This window comes from Vanessa atalanta, chromosome 3, assembly GCF_905147765.1.
Source record: "Vanessa atalanta chromosome 3, ilVanAtal1.2, whole genome shotgun sequence".
Lineage (NCBI taxonomy): Eukaryota > Metazoa > Arthropoda > Insecta > Lepidoptera > Nymphalidae > Vanessa > Vanessa atalanta.
In genome coordinates, this window is record NC_061873.1 from 13,170,550 (window position 1) to 13,181,689 (window position 11,140).

The window sequence follows — 11,140 nt, forward strand, 5'->3', positions numbered from 1 at the left end:
AGAGTTTACAGTCTCACCACAAAAAATGAGAAATATTTACTAAAAATAGTTCACCATATCATTATACAATTTTATTTTGACACTTGATTAAAATAATGTAAATTTAAACAAAAAGTATACTCATGAGGGAATCTGCAATTGATTTAGTTATATATTATGAAATATACTATATGTATTTGTTAATATAATATGTACAAAATATATTTTTTTACCTTGTGTCAATAAAGGGAGAAGATAATTAATTATACTATAAAATAAAAAATCAATTCGTTAAATAGTAAAGATAATGTGAAAATATAAAACTAAAGGCACAATCAATATCAATAACCTATACCATACCCTACTCCAATCAAAGAAGCAAATATGTTCAAACCATAGTTTACATAAACACTACAAACAGTTCTTGAATAATATATCTTTAGATACTAATATATACTGAAAGAAAGTCAGGAAATAGTTCATATAACCGGTTATTCTCAGGTCAAGGTATTTTCTTTTGATTCTACAATCAATAAGTAAGTGTAATACTTATATATAGAATAAGGGAATTTGAGTTTTGAGTATAATACAACACAATTTAACTACTTATATACCTTAATAACAACTTCGCCGACATTCGGAACGCGACTTTTTGGCGAATCTATAATGAATAACATAGATTATACAAAATATCGACCAATTATATCATTAATGGAAAGGAAGAAAGGCTGAAGCGCCAAAACAGTACTCTTTGAAAATGAGTTTTAATATTAAGTTAGTAACCTCATTTCCCAAAACTACAATTTAGAATGTCTAAAGGGCCACCTTTAACCTTTCTTCCTTTACACTAACAATATGGTGTCAATTCATTTTCGAAGTTGTTAATTTTGCTTTACTCTTCTTGTGATTGAAATAGACTATACATAGAAATATTCAAATAATTTCGAAAGACAAACTCACTCTGATAAAGTATACAATATCAAATTAAATAGATGCAATAATAAATTAGACTTATACATAAATACATTATTTTATTCCAATGGTAAGAAGAGTTTGTTATATGAACTTTGGAAGTACAATTAAATTGGAAAAGTAGTTACATAATATACCAAAGTTATTGGCATTACATATAGAATATATAAATTTTTGATTTATTGTTATGTTTACTTATCCTGCCGTTGGAATAAATTATATAGTATTTATTCTAATGAACAAGTGTTGACAATTTTTGATAGCTCTTAATCACAACATGTTCAATGTAACGAGATCATTAACAAATAACTTTCGCGCCGTTTAATTGTTTAATCATCATTAAACTAATTTGAATAGATTACCGACTACAAATTGGATACTTTTTTATACGCCATTCAAGAGAAAGGGAGCGCAATAGTCTATTTTATAAATATATTTTATATATATATTTATAAGTCATGTAATTTTATAGCATTGTTTACAGATTTTCTTCAATAATGGTGGAAACCAAGAGGCACCAAAGACAATATTTACTCTGCTCCTTTATCAAAGGACCAGGGCCGGTGCTGTCTCCAGTCTAGTATGTAAATATAATAGATCGTATGAGACCATCACGCACAGAGTCGCTGCTGTGTCCGATGCCAAAGTTGAAGAAGACGGATTCTGCGGCGACCTGCTGCGCGCACGTGCCCATGGGATACCATCCCACCTTATTGAACACTATACCCACTTTATATACCTGTAGACAAATCACAAAAATGCCGTTTTAGAATTTCATTATATTTTATTTATCAAAATGTATATGTTGTTTATGCCAAATTCAAAATAAATCTTATTAGAAAAAAAATTTTTTTTTCCTCAATAATTCTGTTGGAGAATTCTAAGCAATGTCGAAACGAATAACTAGTAACGTCTGCAAAGGGAACCTTGTTCCGCTGGATGTAGACGCGGCGGTTGAACATGATGTCGAGCAGGTGCCGGTAGGGCACGCGGTTGGTGTAGTGCGTGTAGGACAGGCGCGCGCCGTCCGCGTCCAGCAGGTGCGCGTACAGCAGCTCCGAGTAGCCGCTGGCGCCGCCCGCGCCGCCGCCGCTCTCCTCGCTCGGCGCCTGCGTCGGCACCTGCGCGCGTCGGGATAGTAGTCGAATTCAATTACTAATTTATTATTTGTCATTGTACTCGTAGCCTTTTTTATATTTTTGCATTTTGTGTACTCATTTAAATTATCCTGCTGCGTCGGTACGGTTTGCATATTTACCAAATTTACGTCATCGACACATGGTCGATAGATTTTTTGACTGGGTTATATGTATGTATGTATAATAAAAAAATTGATACCTGAACACCGAGCACATAGATGTTTTTATCGACCATGAATGTAACAGAGCAGTCCAGGGCACTTGTATTGAGGCAGTCCGTGTGCTGCACTATGGCTCGCTGACAGTAAATCTTGTGCATGTTGTTGCTGTGCATTTCATCCATCACCACCAAGCCTGACATTGGGTTGGGGATTGAATAGGGTGCTCGTACACCTGTTACATCAATATTACAATATTTAATTAAAATTCCAAAGCATCTTATCACTTTCACAAGATGGAATAAAATCCTTCTAGTAAAATACAATCATTTTATACGATATATATATATACTAGCTATATAGATTTGGACACTCCTCGGAACTGACCGTCTTGTCGGGAGGGGCGCGGGTAGGTGACACAGGGCTGCGGGCGCGACAACTCTGGCGCGCACCACACTTGCTCCACCGCCACTGGGCTAGGCGTGTCCACCGTGAATGTCGGCATCTGCACCATAACAATAAGACTTAGTAATTGTCAATAGAGTAGTATTATAGAACAATATTTTAACAATTAGTGGAGCATTAGTAGAGTCGAATCGAAGAGATATTTTATTTTTAGAAACCAGAAGCAGAAATTAGCCTAACGCTAACGTAATAAAGAAATACGACCGATGTGTACGCGACAGAGGCCCGGATCTAAGCGGGCGCCCGGCGGTCTACCTGCTATTTTTATAAGCAGTTGTGAGGGTAGTCATGTTATCGTTGAGATAATTGCTGATATTATATAGATGTTATTCTCAATACCAATTTGGGGTGTCGAGGACTTATATATTGGCAGACAACCAACCCAACCTACAAAAGCATTCGTGGGTTGTCGGCATCCATCAGGCATGCGTAAACGTTTTCCAAATCCTTTTCGCCATAGCATAAAAAAGTACTGAACCGAACGCTTATAATTTGAATAACAGCACTATTCTTGGTGATGACGAAAGCTAGTTCTCACATTACAGGGTGGACCTCCACCGATGAGTTGCTTGCGAGGCACGCGCGACGCAGAGAAGCCGGCGGGTAGCGGCACGTCGGTGCTGGTGGACAGAATGTTCATGAGCACAGCGAAGGCCTCCGACTCGCTGAGCAACGCGGAGCGCGCCGGGCCGCCCGCGAACTGCTGCGGAGACAGTGTCAGGAAGCGGATCTTCTCTACTGCACTCCGAATCGACACTTTCTCTTTATGTTCTGCAAAGTGGTACACGAAATTTATCAATCATTATAAAAACAACTTTGAAGAAAATTATAAAATGTAATAAAAACATTATTAACTATATATAGCAATGGATAGATAAAATTGGGATAATTATTCCAGATTCCCTCAAGTTGTATATGAAACATATAATACATACATTGAAACTGTTTCTCTACTTTCCAATTAAGACTGAATTTTAGCATTTTAGCTCATTCTACAATTTTAATGGAAATAAAAATTGCTAGAAAATTGGCTGTTCTATGTGATTTAACTCTTGTTACTATTACACCCTCTCTATCTAAAACAAAACTTTATTTCATTTTCATTATGCTAATTACCTGTCTTCGGTTTCTTGTTGTGTTCAATTGGAGGGGCTCCGAGGGTATCCGAATCATTGGCACGACATGTATCCATTACTGTCTCTGGACTACTCTCTGCACTGCTATCAACATTAACTACCTGAAAACATATTACTTAGTTATTAGCTACTTGGTGCTGTGTAACCGCTGTTCAACATTACTGCCACTTGGGTTAAAGTGTAATCTTATATAACATTAAAAGATTATTATTTTTAACCTTTCTCAACAAATGGGCTATAAAATCTAATACTAAAACACTTCAAATTTGTAAATGAAGGAATACCGATTAATATAATTTTATTTATACAATTATTTTAAATGCATAACAAAATTTTACAGGGGACAATGTCAACTAGCTTAATATTACAAAATCACGAAACTGTTTAATGGCCAAACAAACAATAAATCAGGTTGTATGTATATGTGTGTATATAAATAAATTGAAGGTAAGATAATTGTGTTATGAACCAAAACTAGTACATTCATATACAGACTTGTAGATCATCTGATTAGTGCTTTTACAATCTTTTCAGCTGTATATAATAGAAGTATAGATATATTTTTGAAAGCAGTTACTGTTAAGAATTATGAATCAATATATATGTTTTTTGTTCAAAAACAAGTAATACTTCGATTTTATTTTATGAACCCACTTTCTTAAAAGGTTTTTAATAAATAGCCATATGCAACATATTAACAGAAATATAGCCAATACTTCTATATTCAAAAAGAACCCACTTTTAAAATCTGTAATTATTATTAAAATACCTGTTCCTTTTCCTGAGAAGTAGATGGAACGGGACTCTTTTGCCTGTTCTCAGATGCACATTCTCTGGGTGGGCTGACACTCCTCTCAGTCCTTTTTTCTAGAGCTTTTGCATACCTACAAATATACATATTGTCAAATAATTAAAAAAAATATTATGTCACGGTGTCCGTGTCCGTTTGTGGATACCACAACTTGTCACAGAAAGGACAGACTCTACGAAGAAAAGATTAAATGCATGTGTTGCATAAACTATCCTTAAAACAGGAGACCAGGTTTAGATAGTACACTTGTGTTTGTTGATACACTAGTGCAATATAACATGTCCTGGATAATAGTAGAAATCCACCAGGAGGATACGGTCATAACAAATATCTTATAAACTTTTATTACCTAAGAATAAGAACTCCAATTAATCTTAAGTTACCTGACAGCTGCTTCAAACAGATCCAGCTCACTGTCAACGTTAAGATGGTCTAAGGAGAAGACTGTGATTACTGTATTTAATTCAACCTCTTCGAAACTGCTGTCATTTAATACCTCCTTGGTATTTGTGCTGATAATCTAAAAAAAAAATAACTATAGAAATGTTCTCTATTCATTTTATTATTCTTGAATTTTAATTTAATTCAATTTTGTCAATAAAAAATGAATTCTTTAAAATTAATCAAAAATAAATTTAAATTGGAATTTAAATAGTTATATAATATTATGACAATTTTTTTTTTAGAAAAAAAGTTTTATTTGTTACAATAATCTAAAACATATATAATAAGAATATATAACAATAATCTATACCATATGTTACCTGAATACATTTCTCCATTAAAACATTTTCTTCAAACAGTCGTGCAAATTCATAGGCCCTGCATGCATTTCTTGGATACAGATCAGACCAAAGGTACCTTGTGCACTCTTTGACTAAATGAGGTAGCATATATTTCTTGGCTCCATAACACAATTCACAAGCCTTGTCAAATGAACTGATGTTTATGTTACCTGTGTATATGTATCTAAAATATAATTTTGATTATAATACAATTTAGATATATTAAATATATACTGTAAACTAACACTATAAACAAACAAATACATATATAATTATTTATACTTACTCTAATAAAGCTTTAAATGCATCTATTTGGACATCAACAATAGGTATACTCTCATTCCGTTCTGCCATACCGCCATAAAACATAGCTTCAAAAACTGGCGATGCCATAGCAAGTATCAATTTGTGACCAACAAGGACTACCTGGTTGGGCTCCGTGCCTACTAAGAAAGTGCAATCAGACCATTGTCCTGACTGGAGTAGATAGGCACCTCTCTGTTTCAGCTCCGTACATTCCAGCTGCCAATCCGTAGGTGCAGCTCCCATTGTTACTTATAACTAAGCAAAGTAAATTAAATATCCAAAGGAACTAATATTAATGCTGAATGAATTATTTATTTACTGTAACTGTATTCTTTTGGCAATGACAGATGCGGCCTTCGAAATAATTTTATGTAACCGTTAATTGTCAAAACAGTTTTACAGAAACACCGAGAAACGGAAATTTAAAAATTTAATTTAAATCATTTTAAAATTTTGCTTAGAAAACAATAAGATAATATTTTAATATATGTCTTTACTGTAAAGCATTTTACTTCTTCTTATTTAAGCCATTTACCAATACCTAGAATAGAATTTAAGAGTATTATAAAGTAAATATAGTTATTATTTTAAATACCTTTATTACTTCATCTATTACCTTCGATTGTTAGCATGATTTTTACAGTTTTGAAATCCTTAAAATACAAAAACAAATAAATCCTGTTGTGTACTTTGAAACCTATTTCCAAACTTAATCGATAAAGAATGTCAGTTGTCAAATATTTCTCGTATACGATTTGGGATGCTAGAGTTATGTCAGAAAAATAATTGTATTGGTGATAAACCAATTGGATATAATATTTAAAATGAATCACGAGGAGATAAAATCTGTGGTACAGGAAAAGTTTCTATCGAGTGAACGAGTAACAGCATTTCTATGCGATGCAAAAGTGCTCCACCCGGAATGGGTAAAAAAGGACAGGCTCTTAGCAATCGTGGAATATGGAGATGAGAAAGCTGTTTTTTGTTTATTTACGTCATGTTACCCACCGAAATCCTTCACTGACTTATCTATAGAAATAGTACTGCCAATTGACAATAGTTTTAAGTGTGAAATAGACAACAAACCTTCAGATCCTGAGGCAATTTTGTACCTGAATTTACAGTCACGTAATAATAAATTTAAGTTTGAAATCCAAATGACTCCTCGCGTAGATAACTTTGTGGATGATTTGTTTCGAGGTATAGAAGCTGTTAACAAAGTACATATACAGCCCGAGTTTGTTTGGCTGAAAAAATACAATGGTAAAAATGAAGATGACATCTTAGCTCATAGCCTGGTCGTCCCACGGGGTGGCGTCACACAACCACAAGCTCCCGTAGCAATCAGAGAGAGTCTCATAAAGCGGAAAATGTGTGATAAAGAATTTGATTATACATTTACCAAAAAATTTACAATCTTCTGTGGGACTTGGAATGTTAATGATAAATCTCCTGTAATACCACTTAAGGATTGGTTATGTGTAGATAAAGAGCCTCCCGATATTTACGCAGTTGGTTTTCAAGAATTAGATCTCTCCAAGGAAACTTTTCTTTTTGATCAAACACTTAGAGAAGATGAATGGTACCATGCAGTTGTGACATATGTTGATAAAAGAGCTAAATATGTTAAGGTAGAAAAAGTGAGGCTAGTGGGTATGTTGCTGATTGTCCTTATCAAAGAGAAACACTATTCTCATGTCCGTAATGTCATTTGTGACACGGTTGGAACAGGTATTATGGGTAAAATGGGAAACAAAGGTGGAGTGTCAATAAGGTTTGACTTACATAATACCTCTATATGTTTCGTTAATTCTCATTTAGCTGCGCATGTTGAAGAGTATGAAAGAAGAAATCAAGACTTCAGAGACATTTGCAATAGAACAAGGTTTGCACAGCTTAATCAACAGCCAAAAGCAATTAAAGATCATGACCACATTTACTGGCTGGGAGATCTTAATTATCGTATCACTGAACTAGATCCGCAAAGTGTTAAAAAGTTTGTCAGTGAAAATAATTTTGCACCTGTCTTGGAGTGGGATCAGTTAAAACAACAGCATAAGAATAGTAATGTATTTGCCGGATACTTAGAGGGCATCATTAACTTTAAACCAACTTACAAATATGATCCAGGAACTGATAATTGGGATTCAAGTGAGAAAAACCGTGCACCCGCTTGGTGTGATAGAATTTTTTGGAAGGGTGAAAACATTACACAACTAGCTTACAGAAGTCATCCAACATTAAACATAAGTGACCATAAGCCTGTGTCCGCAATATTCACATCAGAAATCAAAATAATTGATGAGGAAAAATATAGAAAAGTGTATGAGGAAGTTATAAAACAATTAGATAAACTTGAAAATGAACTCATACCACAAGTAAAGGTTGATGTGACCGAAATAGACTTTGGCACAGTTAGGTACTTAGAACTGCAAGTAAGAACAATTATAATAAAGAACACTGGCAAATTGCCTGTAGAGTTTGAATTTATCAAGAAACTTGATGAAGCAAATTTCTGCAAAGAATGGCTTATTGTTGAACCTTACAAAAAATGTATTTGTGCTGATGAGTCATGTGAAATTCAACTTAAAGTACTTATAAATAAAACTTCAGCATGTAAAATGAACGCTGGAACTGACAAATTGTATGACATTTTAGTTCTCCATTTATATGGTGGGAAAGATATTTTCATCACAGTAAATGGAACCTACCAAAGAAGTTGCTTTGGATGTTCAATTGAAGTACTAGTCAACTTAAACATCCCAATAAGAGAAGTACCTGTTGGAAAACTCATAGAACTTGAAAGCAAGAGAGACCAATGTGTTTCCAACCAGTCAACATATTCTATACCAAAAGAAATATGGTTTTTAGTTGACCACATTTATCTACATGGCTTAAAAGAGCCCAATCTGTTTGAACAGCCAGGTTTACATTCAGAAGTGTTGCAGATAAGAGACTGGTTGGATAGTGGGTCCATAGATCCTATACCAGGAAGTATACATTCAGTTGCTGAAGCACTTCTCTTATTATTAGAGAGTACAGCAGATCCAATTATCCCCTATAATCTCCAGTCTGTGTGTCTCAGAGCATCTGCAAACTATTTACAATGTAAGCAGATTATAATGGAATTGCCAGAGTTTAGAAAAAATGTCTTCCTATATTTATGTGAGTTTTTACAAGAGGCTTTACAGCATAGCGCCGAAAATGGATTAGATTCGAAAACGTTATCGACTCTTTTTGGTGCAATATTTCTAAGAGATAATCCTAACTTGATGCAAGAGCCGCAATCTCGGATAAACAAACAAGTTATAGATAAAAAGAAAGCTCAGTTTGTTTACCACTTCCTTATAAATGATCACAGCGACTTAATATTTTCCAGATAGTTATATTGATATTGTAAATATTTATTTTAGTTATTGAAATACTCACAACATTCTTCATTAATGACTTTAGTTTTATTTATTTCTAGTTATAGCTTTTAAATGTCGACAAATTAATATCTTACAATTGACAATTTTCTATGTGTGATGGATGTATAGCAAAGGGGCATTTATAGAAGTTTAGACTTTTCTCATGATTCATTGCTTTATTTGTAATTAATATCATACCTATAGCATTGTTTAGTTATTATTATAATTACAACGAATAGTTATACCAAGTGGCCAATCAAAAGTTTTAAGAATAGTGTTTATTTAATCTTAATATATCCATGAAACCATATTATATATAAAAGAAAATACCTATGTATTTAAATATTATTTTTTATTTATGACAAAATTTTGATATTATTTATCAAACTACTACTAATAATACCTTTTATATGTAACTGACACATGTATAATAGTGTCAAGAAGTTATTGCTACTAAATGACCGTAAAAGTAGGTATGATGTAGATGGTGTTAGTAGAATATGTGATCATACAGAAATAGTTCAAAACATGTTAGTTCATTGTGTATTTGATAATTATTTTATTAACTTATTATATATATTCATTTTTAATCTACATTGTTGTCTTTATTCAATATATATTTCATCTGTCGTAATAATTCCACCAAATTCATTTCCAATTATGTGCTTAAAACTAAACACAATATATAAATGAAAATGTGTTAGAAAAATATAAAAAAATATTCATTATATTTTACAATCATTCATAAAAGTTATTGCTGCTAATTGAATATTACCAATATAAAATTGTATATCAATAATAAAATAGGTGGCCTAAACTTTGAATGAAACATTTTATTCTATTATTGTAATTAAATTTTGACTTTTGCTTAGAATGTTTTACTTAATATTTACTAAATCAATGTATTTAATATCTATAAAGTGATAACTAATGTAACAACATACTTATACAAATCTATTTGTTATTATTTATTAAACAATGAAACACTTTTGTTGTAATTATTTTATAATCTTGTGATAAGAATTATATTTGATTTAATTTATTTTATTATACTTGTTTCTTGTTGGAATTGTTAGTGAATAAAATAAAAGTAATATTCTAATAGGAAATTAACCATATCTTGCATATTCTTGTAAGACATAATTAGTAAACAAGATTAAATTTTTTTGTTATTTACATTGTAATAATTTGGTCATAACATCTATAATGTTAAAAAGGATTTTCTAATTATTTATTGATTAAATAAATGAGAAAGCTGAATTCTGAGAGCAGGTACACTAGTATATACATTGCACTAGTAGTACACAAGTGGACTAAATGGATTCATAAGAATTCATAAGGGAATAAATTGAATAGGTAAGTAAAATATCTGAAATTACAAGTAAATTCTACTTCAACCAGCGTCCATTAGTTATTATTTAATTATCTGGTTAATTAATTCTGAAGGTATGTTTTTCTGCTTTTCCATACATCAAGGAAATATATAAATAGATGTAATACAAAAGGACAATAGTAATCATGATCATGATATTCTCTAAGAACTTAAACCTTTTCTTCAGTTTCCAGTTATGCAAGAGAAGTGTTAGCTTTTCGTTTAAAGTTATTTTATAAATACGTTTTTATTTTAAGCATTTGTTTTGCTTACTCTACTTATACTTAACCGGTTTATAATTTATATTGTCAATTATGATGTCACAGTACGGGGTCGTCAAAAGGCAAGTTAAAATTCCTCTAAATAACTATAAATGCCGATTAAAAACCCTTCGAGTTTTTAGTGTACACCAAACTTGAGAGAATATATTTTCCAATGTAAGCGTAAACAAAAACTCTTTTAACACAGTTTTTTAGTTTTTTACACTTTTCTTCTGTTAATACTTCCCCTAAAAAATCCATAAAATCCCCTACACGCCTTGGTTCCCCTTATTGGGGCAGGATTTTTATTTTTGTAAATATATAATTTATGGGTTTATAACAATAAT

The 11,140-nt window shown here is 32.3% G+C and overlaps 2 protein-coding genes across 2 annotated transcripts; one reads left to right on the forward strand and one right to left on the reverse strand.

Moving 5' to 3' along the window:
• Positions 1–105: 105 nt before the first annotated feature.
• On the reverse strand, positions 106–6,099 carry LOC125077344. Its single transcript, XM_047689264.1, has 10 exons — positions 5,732–6,099; positions 5,425–5,629; positions 5,044–5,180; positions 4,619–4,733; positions 3,830–3,950; positions 3,252–3,484; positions 2,636–2,753; positions 2,290–2,483; positions 1,878–2,072; positions 106–1,690 (listed from the first exon to the last, which is right to left on the reverse strand). The coding sequence occupies exons 1-10, from the start codon at positions 5,992–5,994 to the stop codon at positions 1,529–1,531; spliced, it is 1,743 nt and encodes a 580-aa protein (XP_047545220.1). The 5' UTR covers positions 5,995–6,099; the 3' UTR covers positions 106–1,528.
• A 401-nt stretch (positions 6,100–6,500) lies between these two features.
• On the forward strand, positions 6,501–9,969 carry LOC125077232 (type II inositol 1,4,5-trisphosphate 5-phosphatase). Its single transcript, XM_047689110.1, has one exon. It carries the CDS (start codon positions 6,576–6,578, stop codon positions 9,132–9,134), a length of 2,559 nt encoding a protein of 852 aa, XP_047545066.1. The 5' UTR covers positions 6,501–6,575; the 3' UTR covers positions 9,135–9,969.
• The last annotated feature ends 1,171 nt before the right edge of the window (positions 9,970–11,140 follow it).